The sequence below is a fragment of the Diabrotica virgifera genome, chromosome 10, assembly GCF_917563875.1.
Source record: "Diabrotica virgifera virgifera chromosome 10, PGI_DIABVI_V3a".
In the NCBI taxonomy this organism is placed as follows: Eukaryota; Metazoa; Arthropoda; class Insecta; order Coleoptera; family Chrysomelidae; genus Diabrotica; species Diabrotica virgifera.
In genome coordinates this window covers 145,031,208-145,046,820 of record NC_065452.1, presented here as the reverse complement: position 1 = coordinate 145,046,820, position 15,613 = coordinate 145,031,208, and the positions used below count along the sequence as shown (strand labels likewise).

The 15,613-nt window shown below is 33.6% G+C and overlaps 1 protein-coding gene across 1 annotated transcript in view; it reads left to right on the top strand.

Annotated features, from left to right (window-relative positions):
• LOC126892999 (bone morphogenetic protein 2) overlaps positions 1-15,613 on the top strand; it is a 156,211-nt gene that overhangs the window by 52,839 nt on the left and 87,759 nt on the right. The window contains exon 2 of the mRNA XM_050662934.1: positions 7,763-7,874. Coding sequence (XP_050518891.1) covers positions 7,763-7,874 — 112 coding nt within the window. The remainder of the gene's footprint in view (positions 1-7,762; positions 7,875-15,613) is intronic.

Sequence of the window (15,613 nt, the reverse complement as noted above, 5' to 3'; positions counted from 1 at the left end):
TTTCCTCTCATCGTTAGCTCAGTTGGAGGTGGTCCGCTTTGTTGTGTGAAGATGATGAACTGCATCTTCTCGGTGTTGATTTTTATTTTCCATTTATCAGTGAAGTCGGCTATCCTCTCTAGGTGGTTTTCTAGTGTTTGGACTATTCTTCTTTCCTGTTTACCTGAAGTGTAGACTGATGTATCAGTGTAGACTGCTGTAGACGTCGCGTTGTGGATATTTCTAGTTTGCGCAAACGACGAAATCCGTTTCTCACGGTTCAGACGTGTAGGTCGCGACATGTCACCCCCACTATCCTCACTGTTAGCAACGAATAGGCCTACTGTCTATTTTCATTAATATTAGTGCACTGTCGTTATGTATGTACATGTAGGTACATGTATGAAAAAGACTCATAACAGACGTATAGTATGTATAAAAACATTAATATTTTTTTCTATGTTCCATAATAAGATACATGTTCTATTTTACTGTTTAGTTTCTTTTATTAAAATAGCTAACTGGAATTTCAAGGAAAATTTGATTTTATTTTACTTGTTATTATGGAATTAGTGTAGGTGTAGGGTATGGTTGTGTTTCTAGTCTTTTCGGCGTTTGCGCAAATTACAAATACCCACAACCCGACGAGGGTAAAATAGATTACCCACGTCGGGTTATGGGTATTATGGTTTTGCTCAATCTCCGGCGAACGTGTTTATTTCGGCAATTGAGTACTTTCGTTTACTCACAACGCGTTCTGGGTATTTCGCTTCGGCCAATGTCGGAATAAAATGCTTACTCCGCAAGCGACGTGGGTAATTCACGTTGTCCACATCGCAAAGTGAGTAAAAATGTCGGACATTGTCCGAAATCGGAGTTTGAGTGTAACTTGTGTAACATATATACATGCTTCTCTAAAGTCTGCAAAACTTCTGGTAAAATCATTCTGTCATATTCACACCGAGTTCGCAAGTTTTATGCAAGATTTTCTAACACAAATGAAGACCCCAAAATTTTATATAATTCTGTCATTTATTTTTCAAATATTCTAAAGACTGCGCTAAATCAAACTAGAATTAAACATGACAGGTGGTACCTATCAGTATATATAAAATAATTAGCCTATCTTTGTCGGTACAAGTTTTTGCAGTAAATATAAATGGTTTTGTGCCTGCTGCATTGCCTTAATCAGTTACACAGTCAATCAAAGACAGTTAGTTATCTTGTTATGACAAATGGAGTCTCGTTAAGTGCTCAAGAATTACATCGTTTTTGATTTTAATGTCTTAATTAACGAGAGAAGTCATTTATTCAATCACATTCACGTTTAACTAAAAATTTCTTCTGACAGACAATGTCATGTTTTCAAAAAATAATCTGAGTTGGGTCCTTAATAAAGTACTACATAACTTCTTCTTCTTCCTCTTTATAAGCAATTCTTCTTGTTCATTGATGGATTGATACCTCTATGGAGAGGGGTCGACCGATACTTCTAGCGATTGGTGATTTATCTCTTGCTATTTTGACCACACGGGTGTCCCCCATTATGCTTATGTGGTTATTTCATTCTTTTTTCTATTTAAAGTCCATTCGTTTATACACTGCACGTTACACTATCTTTTAATATCTTCACTCTTCTTTCGATTTCTCAGCGTATTTCCTGTAATTCTCCTCAGTACTCTCATATCTGCTCCATTTCCAGTAGTCTTTGTGTTGTGGTTATTGTATCGGGTCTTGTTTCTGATGCATATGCATATGCTTTTATTGGTCTTACACTAACTTTATAAATCATTGACTTCATCTCAGTACTAATTTGTCGGTTTCGCCATATAGTTTTATTAATGCATCCTGCCAGTCTATTTGCTTTTTGTACTTGATTTCTCACTTTTCTTTGTCCATGCCTCCTTAGCTGGACAGTTTAATTCCAAGGTATTTTATTTCCATTACTTGTTTAGTAGTGATGCCATAAATTTCTATTTTACATGTGATTGGTTTTTACTAATTACTATTGTTTTATTTTTCTGAGATGAAATTGTCATATTGAGTTCATTTGCTCTTATGTTAAATCTGTGGACTAATCTTTGCAGACTATCTTCATCTTGGGCTATCAATATTGCGTATTCTGCGTTACAGAGTATTCTTACGTCTTTGTTTCCCATATTGTATCCTCTTCCTATGTTGATGCTTTTGATGAATTCGTTTATGATTAAAGAGCATAGGGCTCAATGAGTCTTATTCCGCTGCATATGTCTATAGGTTCTGTAAGATCCATCTATTCTGACATCCATTTTGTTGTTTTAGTAAACGTTTTCAATAGTTTTTATGATATCTAGGGGAACTTCTCTATTGTACAGAAGATGGATTATATCTTTGAGTCTTACTTTGTCAAATGCTTTCTTCAAGTCAATCAGACATAGAAATGCTGGTCTATTATCCTCTAGTGATTTCTCAGTAATTTGCTTTATGACGAATATTGCATCTGTACACGATCTTCCAGTAAGAAAACCCTGTTGCTCATCTGCTAAACTTATCCATTAATTCATTAGTTTTTGTAAAATTTTAGTTGTAAGTTTTAGAGTAGTATTCATCAAGTTGATACCTCTGTAGTTATCTGGATGCTTTTTATCTCATTTTTTGAATAGTATAATTAGTCCGCTCGTTCTCCATTCTTCGGGTACTTTATTAACTTTATTGCGTTTTACAAGTTTGTTAATTAATTTATTAATTGGTCTGTCATTTCTTCTCCACAATATTTCAGTAATTCGTTTGGTATTCCGTCTTTACTACATAACTGTAGTATAAAATAATGTTTGTTACAAAACTTCTGTATATTTAGCACACTGATAACCATAGAATTTCCTATGGTTGCCGGAAAAATTAATTAATCGGCTCATCAAAGCGAAGAAAAGGTGTGTCATAGGGGCAAATAATTTCTTTATTATGTACCCCTATCATACCTATAAAGACGTCCAGCTAAAGATAAAGCTGAATATCACGTTTAATTACACTCCAACAATAAAGATTTTAATACGTTAGATAAAGGTAATGTAAATAGTTGTATAAAGGTATTAGGCCAGGGTAATAAGACAAAAATATACCCTGTTCGTGACACTCGAGCAGCCAGGGTACTGAAGCGTTTTTTCGACAAGTAATACCTATAGGAACAAATTGTAACTATTTCCTGCGTAGGATCTGGCGGCCATTTTTATTTATAAACAATAAACTGTCAAAAAATGGCATTTCTCCCTTTTTTATCAAATCAATTGAAAACAGTGAAACTTATAATTTTTTTAGTACAAATATCTTTGAGATTATGGAAAAAGCTTTAAAATGACATATTACAAAGTTTGATATACTCATTTATTGTTAATATAATTGCGAAAAAAGGTCGGAATTACAAAAAAAATATCTTCGCAATAACTGTTGTAAAAATTAGTGTACAAGTTTGAAATTTTTGTCAAATGAGGGTTCTTTGGTGCTTAATATGTGATAAAAATTTCAAAGCGATTCACTGAATTGTTTAAATTTTATTCGAATTGTTTATCTCAGAGAGCATTTTTTTGCAATAACATAAGTCAGAAAAAAATGACGTTAGAACCATTCCACAGGTGTCAAATTGAAGAGCATGAGGTATGTTTTCAACTTGGTTTAAAAAAAGCGAATAAAAAATGCATTTATTAGTAATAAATAATTATGCAAAAGTATCGTAAATCTTTCCTTATAAACTTTTTGGATAACTTTTTCCAAAAAAATTAACTTTTTTACCCTGTTTTAAGTGCACAACTACCAAGTAATGTTATTTATATCATAATTGATAAAAAATTGTAATAAATATATATAATTTCTTATATAACAAAATAAAAAGTTTATAAGGAAAGATTTACGGTACTTTTGCATAATTATTTATTACTAATAAATGCATTTTTTATTTGCTTTTTTAAACCAAGTTGAAAATATAGCTCATGCTCTTTCATTTGACACCTGTGGAATGGTTCTAACGTAATTTTTTTCTGACTTATGTTATTGCAAAAAAATGCTCTCTGGGATAAACAATTTGAATAAAATTTAAACAATTGAATGATCCGCTTTGAAATTTTTATCACATATTAAGCACTAAAGAATCCTTATATGACAAAAATTTCAAAGCTGTACACTAATTTTTACAATAGATATTGCGAAATTAATTTTTTTTGCAATTTCGACCTTTTTTCGCAATTATATTAACAATAAATGAGTATATCAAACTTTGTAATATGTCATTTTAAAGCTTTTTCCATAATCTCAAAGATATTTGTACTAAAAAAATCATAAGTTTCACTGTTTTCCATTGATTTGATAAAAAAAGGGAGAAATGCCATTTTTTGACAGTTAATTGTTTATAAATAAAAATGGCCGCCAGATCCTACGCAGGAAATAGTTACAATTTGCTCTTATAGGTATTACCTGTCGAAAAAACGCTTCAGTACCCTGGCTGCTCGAGTGTCATGGGAAAAACCTTACTACCCTGGACTATATGTGAAATGATAGCAAAAATAGCATAAACGAAGACGTAAAAATAATAAGAGTATTCCAAAGTCCATGAAAAATTACGCAGAGTAAATAATATGTGTTCAATTCACAAATATTGTAAATATCATCATCATCAATGGTGCTACAGCCCTATAAAAGAGCCTCGACCTTCCCAAGTCTATTACGCCAGCCAGTCGGTCATTGTAAATATATAGACAATAAAATAAGGGACGTACAAAGCTGACTTAGAAAAGGGCATAACACATAAGACCACATATTCACCATGCAACGTAGGTATATACAATAAGAACACAAAATATGAAATCACAACCATTTGAAATAACGCAAGTAGTTAGACAAGGTGGTAGTTTAAACCCAGTACGTTTTATAAAAATGTAATGGATGAGATAGTGATAAAATGTAAGAAAACCTTTAAAAAATACTATATAAGATGGAATAGAATGCAAATGATAAATGCAAAGATATGCGTATTTGCAGATGACATTCGTCGAAACAGCACGACAGGAAAACTGAAGTCATCATCAACAAAGAAATATCGAGAAAACCAAAGATGACAATATGTCTATTAAGCTATAATGACCATTTCATAAGGGAGCCATGAGACTTACCCCATATTTTTTTGCTATTTTATTGCTAATTTATTACGCAAATTAAAAATTTATTGCTTCATCTCCTTCAGAGAAACAGGTGGCTATTCCAGCTTAATATTAAGCTAGAATAGTCAACATTCATATATCCGGAACGAAAATAGATAGAGAGTTGCTTCCAGTGGCATATTTTATTGCTAATTAATTGCTAATTTATTACGCAAAACAAAAATTTATTGCTTCAACCCCTTCAGAGAAACAGGTGGCTATTCCAGCTTAATATTAAGCTAGAATAGCCAACATTCATATTTCCGGAACGAAAGTAGATAGAGAGTTGCTTCCGGTGGCCTATTTTATTGCTAATTAATTGCTAATTTATTACGCAAAACAAAAATTTATTGTTTCAACCCCTTCAGAGAAACAGGTGGCCATTCCAGCTTAATATTAAGCTAGAATAGCCAACATTCATATTTCCGGAACGAAAGTAGATAAAGGGTAGCTTCCGGCTGCATATTGTATTGCTAATTAATTGCTGAAAGATTGGGTATATAAGAATTTACAAACTCACCCCCTTCAGCCCCTACCAAAATACCCAGTTTAAAGACTTAAAACCAAGTGGGTATTTTTTTCTAATTATCTGCTGCAGGTATACCTACGCCAAAAACGAATTTTTTGCTTCATCCCCTAACGAGAAACAATGGCTACTGCGGTTTAATTCTTAAGCTACAATACCCAATACTCCTATTTCAGGAACGAAAGCAGATAGAGGGTCGCTTCAAGGGGCATATTTTATTGCTAATTAATTTGTGAAAGATATGGTATACAACAATTTACAAACTCACCCCTTCCAGCCCCCACCGTTATCATCATTCCCCGGATTTCACAGAAAATCAAAATTACCAATTTAAAAACCTAAGACCAAGTGGGTATTTTTTTCCTACGCAACTGCTGCAGGTCTACGCCAAAAACGATTTTATTGCTTCATCCCCTAACCAGCAGCAATGGCTACTGCGGTTGAATACTTAAGCTACAGCACTCAATTTTCCTATTTCAGTAACGTAACGTTATTTTCACTTTTTGTGGATTTCGAGGAATGATGATAACGGTAGGGGTTGAAGGGGGTGAGTTTGTAAATTTTTATATACCCAATCTTTCAGCAATTAATTAACAATAAAATATGCAGCCGGAAGCTACCCTCTATCTACTTTCGTTCCGGAAATATGAATGTTGGCTATTCTAGCTTAATATTAAGCTGGAATGGCCACCTGTTTCTCTGAAGGGGTTGAAGCAATAAATTTTTGTTTTGCGTAATAAATTAGCAATTAATTAGCAATAAAATAGGCCACCGGAAGCAACTCTCTATCTACTTTCGTTCCGGATATATGAATGTTGGCTATTCTAGCTTAATAATAAGCTGGAATAGCCACCTGTTTCTCTGAAGGGGATGAAGCAATAAATTTTTAATTTGCGTAATAAATTAGCAATAAAATAGCAAAAAAATATGGGGTAAGTCTCATGGCTCCCCTATGAAATGGTCATTCTAGCTTAATAGACATGATGACAAAATACCAAACCATATATGGACCAACGTTGACACACGGAGCAAAAAACTGGATGTTAAGCAGAAGGCGCCAGAGTAGGACACAAGCATTGGAGATGAAATACCTCAGAAGAACGATAGGGACAAGAAGGACACACAAACTCAAAAATGAAGAAATAAGAAACAAAAAACCGTTGCTTGACGCAATAAAAAACACTGATTGACAGTAATATGCAAGTGAAAATAGTGTGGGAAGCTAAACCAATAGGGAAAAACAGAAGGGGCAGACCAATAAAAGAGAAAAACAACTACATAAGGGATATTACAAAATAAGGGTAAATCTTGACAAAAAGCAAAACAGATGACGAAGAACAAAAAGGAAAATGTAGTATAAATGTTACAGAACCAATAAATTACAAAATAAAACAACTCCAATAAGTTGTTCATGTAATGAGGATACACAACAAAGGCAAAAAGATAGTCCTTTCTCATTATGCAAGAAATAGGTATTTCGCAATGTTAGAGAGATCAGAAGAAATATGATTCGACAGATAGGACAAGATGAAAACTGAAATGCAGGAATACCGTAAAATTCCTTACAAATGCGCAGTTTTGTTCCTCAATTTTAGTAGTAATATGTATCACTTTAAGGTATTTGAGAGATTATACAGGTATTTGTAAATTTTCTAATTGCGTGGTTATTTCTCTTTCTCATGGTGCTTTTTTCTGCTACATGTATGTAAGTAGAATACCATGTGTCGAAAATACATATTAAACTTAAAATGTTTCCCTATTCATTATATAATTTGACTTCCATACCTTTTTTAAAATGTATTCAATGTTTATCTTTGTCTAATATCGAAATTTTATTAATTGACATTCCCAGATAACATAAAATACCATAATACTACTCTCGCCATATGTTTGGACATGTCATGGACTGCCATGTTAATCAAAACGATTAACACCTGTTTGTCTAAATAAAATTAATGTGAACATTGAAGCCAACAATAAATAACAGGCGAAATATTACATATGAATAATGTTGAAAAAATGTAGCATAGCCTCTAGGGCAATCCCAATAATTGCCCAAGAACATTTTGTAATATTTATTTTTATTTTGCAGATTAATATCAGTATAAACGAGTACACAAGAATGATGAACACATACCTCCAAATGAGAGAAAATTCAGTCGATGATGCCACACCAGTCCCCAAACTAGTTACATTTAAGTTAGGTGAGTAATAAATGTAATAATTAGACCAAATATACGAGATTCGCCAAAATAAACACTACCAAAATTACCAAAAACAACAGCGTTATGTTATATTTGATTTATTTATTATTAATTGTCATTTTAACAATGATGTGCATAGATCCGGCATATTTAAATTGTCTAGAAAATGATTCATCCAACTAAGACAAAGTTGTTTATGAGAAATATTTTCCCAAAACATAACGAGCACTGGGAAAGTATACACGCTCAATCATAACATGCTTTTTTATAGGCAGGTGGCTTTTGTCAAAAAAGGTCGATTTAATATCCACAAGATATATTATAATATGATATATTTATTTTCCACGCAAACCTTACTCCTTACTTACTTAAGCCGTCCTCTTATACCTTACGGTGTCGCGATAAAAGTGGAGTAGTCAGACATCTCGATGCAAAATTTCTTTTTGAGAAAGCCTTCCCAATATCAGTGCTCCATGTTCTTGCTGGTCTGCCTCTTTGTCGTTTTTTATCTGATGCAACTTTCCTTGCCCTCTTTACAGTTCTACATTCACTGCCATTCACTCAGTCTCGCCATATGGTCTAACCACGATAACTGCTTCGTTTCAAGTCTTTCTAATATCATTCCGATACCGTATCTTTCACGTATTTCTTCGGTTCTTTGTTGTTTCGATATTACTAAAGCTTCTGTTTTTTCAATATTTATTTTCATCCTGAATTTCTTGAAAACCTCATTCCAAATATTTACATTCACTAGCAAGTTTTTTTGTGATTTTGCCATAATTTCCAGGTCTTCTGCATATATCAACTCTGACAGGTATACTGGTTGAAGTTTATACACCCCAACCCTAGTTCTGTTTACCTTATCCTTATATTATTTTGCAATTTCGTCCATTAGACTGATGAATAACAAAGGAGGTGATTTCAATGGAATTTCAAATAGGAGGTGATTTCAATGCACATGTGGGCCAAGCCAAGGCAGGATACGAAGCAATACATGGGAGATTAGGCTTTGGAACTAGAAATGAAGCTGGAGATGACATGCTTGAATTAGCAACAGCATTGAATATGGCGATCGTTAACACATTCTTTAAAAAGAGAGAAAATCAACTTATTACCTACAAAAGTGGACAACATCAATCCCAAATAGACTACTTCATGATAAGGAAAGAAGACATACGTGAATGCAAGGACTGCAAGGTAATAGTTAGTGAGACAGTAACCCAACAATATAAGCTGTTTGTTCTGGACATCGAAGTAAAAAGCGAAACTAAACAAAAATATCGGAGAGGACCACAAAAATCAAGTGGTGGATGCTAAAAGATGAGAAAGAAGGTATATTCAGGAGAAGAATAGTGTAACATGAAAGGAAGCCCTAATACAATTTGGAGAAAAATGGCCAGTAGTATTAGAGAGACTGCTATTGAAATACTTGGGAAAATGTCAGGAAAAAAGTTTGAGGATAAAGAGACTTGGTGGTGGTCAAACGAATTATAGGGAAAAATAAAAGAGAAGAGAAAATTATATAAAAAGTGGCAAGAAACCAGATCCGACACAGATCTTCAAAACTATATGGTGGCGAAAAAGGAAGCGAAAGTACCAGTAGCAAAAGCCAAAGCAGAAGCGTATTCAAACATATACGATCAACTTGAAACCAGGGAAGGCGAAACGAGGATATATAAAATAGCCAAACAGAGAGCAAAGAAAGCAAAAGATTTTAATCAGATTAGATGTATCCGGGATGAAAATAATAAAATACTAGTTCACGAAAGGGATGTCAAAAAGAGATGGAGAAATTACTTTGACAGCTTATTAAATGAAGAATTTGCCAGACAGCCTGTAGAGTCAATGGAGACAGTAGCAGCAATGGTAACCAAAATAACAAACGAGAAAGTGGCTTAAGCGCTTCAAAAAATAAAGAAAGGAAAAGCTGTAGGACCAGATGATATTCCTGGGGAAGTATGGAGAGCATTGGGAGAGACAGGAACAAGGTGGCTAGCAGTCCTATTTAATAGAATTATGGAAGTTAAACAAATGCCAGACGAATGGAGAAGCAGTATACTGGTACCTGTTTACAAAAACAAGGGAGATATACAACAATGTACAAACTACAGGGCTATAAAACTGCTTAGCCACACCATGAAAATATGGGAAAGAGTAATTGATAGACGGATACGTGAAGAGACCGAAATATCCGAGAATCAATTTGGCTTTATGCAGGGCAGATCAACAACAGATGCAATTTTCATTATAAGGCAGTTGATGGAAAAATACAGGAGTAAAGAAACAAACGCTCATATGGTATTCATTGATCTTGAGAAAGCATATGATAGAGTTCCTCGAGAGATTCTGTCGTGGGCACTCAATAAGAGAGGAGTCCCTGGTGAATATGTAAAGATTGTGAGGGATATGTATGAGGGAGTAACGACTAGTGTTAGGACAGGTGTGGGAGAGACTGATCAATTTCATGTGAAAGTAGGATTGCACCAAGGCTCTGTGCTTAATCCGTATTTATTCTCATTAGTTTTGGACCAGATAACAGCGAAACTACAGGGTAACATTCCATGGTGCTTAATGTATGCTGATGATGTCGTGTTAGTAGGAAATAGTGAAAGAGACTTAAAACAAAAACTGGAACAGTGGAGGCAAGCTCTGGAGGAAAAATGTTTAAAACTTAGTAGGACAAAAACAGAGTATTTGGAATGTTTATTTAAAGATGGAGTTACTACAAATAAAATGGTATCTTTGGATGGTGAACTGATTGTATAAAGCAATAGTTTTAAGTACCTGGGATCGGTATTACAGAGTAATGGAGAAATAGATGGAGATGCATGCAGTAGAATTAGGGCTGGATAGATGAAGTGGAAAGGAGCGAGTGGTGTGTTGTGTGACAGAAAAATTCCAATGAAGCTGAAGGGAAAATTCTATAAAACAGCCATAAGACCGGCTATGATGTACGGAACTGAATGTTGGGCAGTGAAAAAGAAAGAGGAACAACGAATGCATGTGGCGGAAATGAGAATGCTTAGATGGATGAGTGGAGGAGGAGTGACAAAGAAGGATAAAATTAGAAATGAGTATATTAGGGGAAGTCTAGGTGTGGTACCAATTGATGCCAAAATGAGAGAGCATAGGTTAAGATGGTTTGGTCATGTTCAACGTCGAGACGTTAATCACCCAATACGAAGAATAGCTAAAGTGCAGATTCCTGGAAGGAGTAGGAGAGGAAGACCAAAGAAGACCTGGGGGGAAACGATAAGGCAGGACATGTTGGTAAAGGGGATTAACATTGATTTGACCCAAGATAGAATTGTGTGGAGAAATGCAATTAGGGAAGCCGACCCCGCATAGGGATAAGGCAAAGAGAATGATGAGACTGATGAATAACAAAGGACTTAAAACACCACCTTGTCTTACACCTGTCCATGTGTAGAATTCTGGAGATGTGTGGTTATTCGTTGTTACATTATTACGTGTACAATATATAGTCTTTATTGCTTGGATTAGCTTCGGTTTCACATTTTTACGGTTTAGTATTTCCCAGATCTTGTTACGTGGTGCATGATCAAAGGCTTTTTCCAAGTCCACAAAACAGTCGATGATACCACACCAGTCCCGGAACTAGTTACCTACATTTAAGTTAGGTGAGTAATCCAGGCAAATTGAATACATTTTTATCATAATGATGTAGATGTCATTAAAACAAAAGAAAATAAAACCTTGACATGTTATAGGGATAAAAAGTACTGATGGTTTGGAGAACGTCTAATACACGGTTCAAAACCATGAAACTTAATCGTTTAAGTTTTAATGAGAGGCTGAATGAAATGACTACAAATTCCCGAACAATCTAGAACTATTAAAAATTATCCTATAAATGTTAATATTACATTAATTTTGTCATAATATACGTAATATCTATTTACTTACGGCATTTATTATTTAATTTAAAAATAAACTAATAACTTATCATAATCAATGCCAACCTTTGGTAAGAGAAACGCAAATACCAGCGAATTGACCATGATTTCATTTCTTCTTATAATAGTATAATGAATGGTCAAAAATAATTATTTTATAATTTTATTGCAGAAATATCTCTTGTATATTTAGAAAAGAAAGTGAAAAATATCTGCCTAAATACTTCTAAATTGGCAGATGATTTAAACGAAAAAACTGCTATTTTTGACCCTTATTTGTTTAACTATTATATTGATCCGAACTGTGATGGCATTTTTGTATTTATAATGTATTATACTACAATCACAATAAAGATGCACTGGAAATAAACAAACTAAGACACGTTGAATGTTAAGAGGAGTACTCCCGAATCATGATTTACAATGTATATACATATATTGTAAATCAGAAATTATGATTTACAAAGTTATACATTGTAAATCATGATGCGTAAGTGCTCTTCGAAACATTCAACGTATCTTGGTTTATCTATTTCTAGTGCATCTTTATTGTGATTTTAGTATAGGTATATATTTATGTAGTAACTAAAAAACCCATTTTGATTTGATATATATTTTTACTTTAATTTGTCAGCATAGACCGGTCTAGTTAGACTCAAAAATAGGAGTGAGGCTACAATAATTACCATCAAGCTGAAAATTGGCAGGATTGTTCAAAATACCATCATAAATGAAATCTAAAAAGTCCTCATAAATCCGACCCGTGCTAAAAAATTTACGCGGGGTCAAAGGTCACCAAATATGGTTTTTAACGATTTTCAGCGAAACGGTAAGTTTTATCGTAAAATTAGTTCTAACAAAAAATGTAGGGTAGATAATTATCTATAAAAAATGTCTTAATAGTTTTTTTTTAAGAGCCACTGTTTTTGAGATACAACGATTCAAAGAGTTGAAAAACTTCTAATCGTCATAATATTATGTATTAGTACACCAGGTATATACATCACTGAAGCTTTAATACAAGTAAACATAATATTCTATCGGTCAACTTAACTTATATTACACATAATAATATAAGATTATAAATATGATAATGTTTCTACTATACAGCTTGCGGTCTACCAAGGGATGCAATGTATAAGCTGTATTATATTACAGTGCCAACAAAAAAATCTTTACAAAGTGAATGTAACGCAAAAATAATAAGAATTATTTGAATTTTACGGCTTAATCGCAACAAAAATAGTAAATTGATATGACAAAGTATTAATTTATAATAATTCTTTTTATTTATGCGCCTTAGTTCAATTTGTAAAGATGGGTTTTGTCGGAATAAACACGTTCGTCGGCTAATCTAATCACCCTACCTATTCTTTTTTCAGAAGGGTTTGAACTTCAGCAAAATCTTCATTTAATATTTTATTTGATCAATCTATGACAGTATCTACCACTCATCAGAAATTTCTTGCAAATACTCACAACAAATCTCGGTTCATTTCAATGCTGAAAGATAAGTTTATTTCTGAAAATAATATCGGTAAAACAAGCTAATAATGATGCTGACGTAATGATAATTGAAACAGCCATAGAGCAATTCAGTTTAACAAATACAACTATTGTTGTAGGTGAATATGTAAACTTGCTCGTATTACTCACTGGTAGAACTCCAATCGAAAAAACAATCTTTTTTTAAAACCTGGTGAAGCTCAACACCAATCGGAAATATATTCATAAAAAAGTTTATCTACTTTTGCAAAATGTCAAAATCATATATTATTTTTACACGCAATAACTGGCTATGATACGACATCTGCATTTTTCAGGAGGGGTAAAACGACTGTTTTTAAAATGTTTGAAAAACAAGATTTACTTGAATGTGCTGAGGTTTTTTAAAAAACTAATTCAACTCCACAAGAAGTTATTTCCAATGGAATTAGCTTTCTTCTCTCTATGTATGGAACGCCTAAGAAAACTACGTGTTTAGATAAGTTTCGATATGCATGTTTTTTTAAAAGTACTCGAAACAAAAAACAAGTGAAGTTATCTTGTCTTCCTCCAACCTCAGCGGATGCTCATCAACATCTTTTTCGAGTATATTACCAAGTTCAAGTGTGGCTTGGTTATCAGCTAGATCCAAAAGACTGGGGATGGAAATTAGTCGACAGTTCATTAGAACCAATTCAAACTTTACTCCCCCCTGCGCCGGAAAAACTCCTGAACACAATTTTTTGCAACTGTAAAAAGGGATGTAGCGCTAACTGTAGGACTGTTTTGTTCGGTAGCATGCACTAGTTGTCAAAACCGGTCGTGCTCCAATGTTGAATCACCAACAATTGAGGATTCATTTGATTCTATCGAGGAGCCATACGATGTGTCACTATTATGACAATTTACTTGCACCCAGGATGAACAAGAAGAAGAAGAAGAAGAAGAACAAGAAGAAGAAGAAGAACTAGAAGATGAAGAAGAGGAAGAAGAACAATGAGAAGAAGAACAAGGGAAGCAGAAGTATTAGAAAATTATGAACCAGTTTGATAGATTTTCCTTTTTTTTTTAATTTATACCGCTTTATATAACTTTTATCATTTTTAACCCTTGCCAATATCAATTATTAAATAGCCTTAAATTAAACGAATCATAACAGATCCGTGGAATAGGCCTACTGGGGAAACCACGTTAAAAAAAACGCGCTAAGTACACTAACTCAAAGGCGGTGTGGAAACGTGTGCGCATATTATGACGATTACCACTTTTTGAATCATTATATCTCAAAAACGGTGCCTCTCAGGAAAAAAAGTAATAAGACATTTTTATAGATAATTATCTAGTATACATTTTTTGTTAGAACTAATTTTACGATAAAACTTACCTTTTCGCTGAAAATCGCTAAAAACCATATTTGGTGACCTTTGACCCCGCGTAAATTTTTTAGCACGGGTCGGATTTATGAGGACTTTTTAGATTTCATTTATGATGGTATTTTGAACAATCCTGCCAATTTTCAGCTTGATGGTAATTTTTGTAGCCTCGGATGCGTAAGTTGACTGGAGTAGCAATGAAGAGAGGCATACTTCATTCACAATACAAACACTGAAAATGAAAGTCAGAAGATTGAGCCGTAGTATTTAGCGCCTGAAGACATTGGTGTAAGCTTTTGTCTGAGAGGAAGTAGTGGTTTAAAATGAATACATTGATGTTACTTTTATTTACCATTGCAGACAGTTTAATACAAGGATGGTTGTGTAAGACACCATTAAAACGTGCTATCAATAGGTGATGCTTAATGGCACCAGAACTGCCCATTATCGGCTTTTAACATATACGAGGTGTATAAAAGATTTTATACACCTCGTATATGAGCAAAAAATTGAAAAAATGTAATTTTTTACACTAAATTGTTAATAATTAAAAAAGACAGTGGTAGTCAAAAGTCTCCCCCTCATATATCTTTTGAACGGTTATACTTATAATAGTGAAAACTAGAGAAAGGAAATAAACGGACGTAGGCTTTGCAAATAGTCATAATAGGTGACGTAATAACGACAGATGACATTACAGAGCAACTTCAGAGCAACATTGACCGATAATTTTAAATGGGACCTTATGGCAAGTGATATCTCATTTGAAAGGTATTGAAAATACCTATTCAATCATACTAATTTTGTTTGGCTTTAAGTTGATTTTAATGAATAAATTAAATAAATATAAAATTGTAGCTTCACATTTACTTAATAAATATTCAAACGTCCGCATATGGTTACTTGTCAAAAAAGTTGACGTTTTATAATTCTATTCGCAAAATTAAATTCCGACATAGGGCGC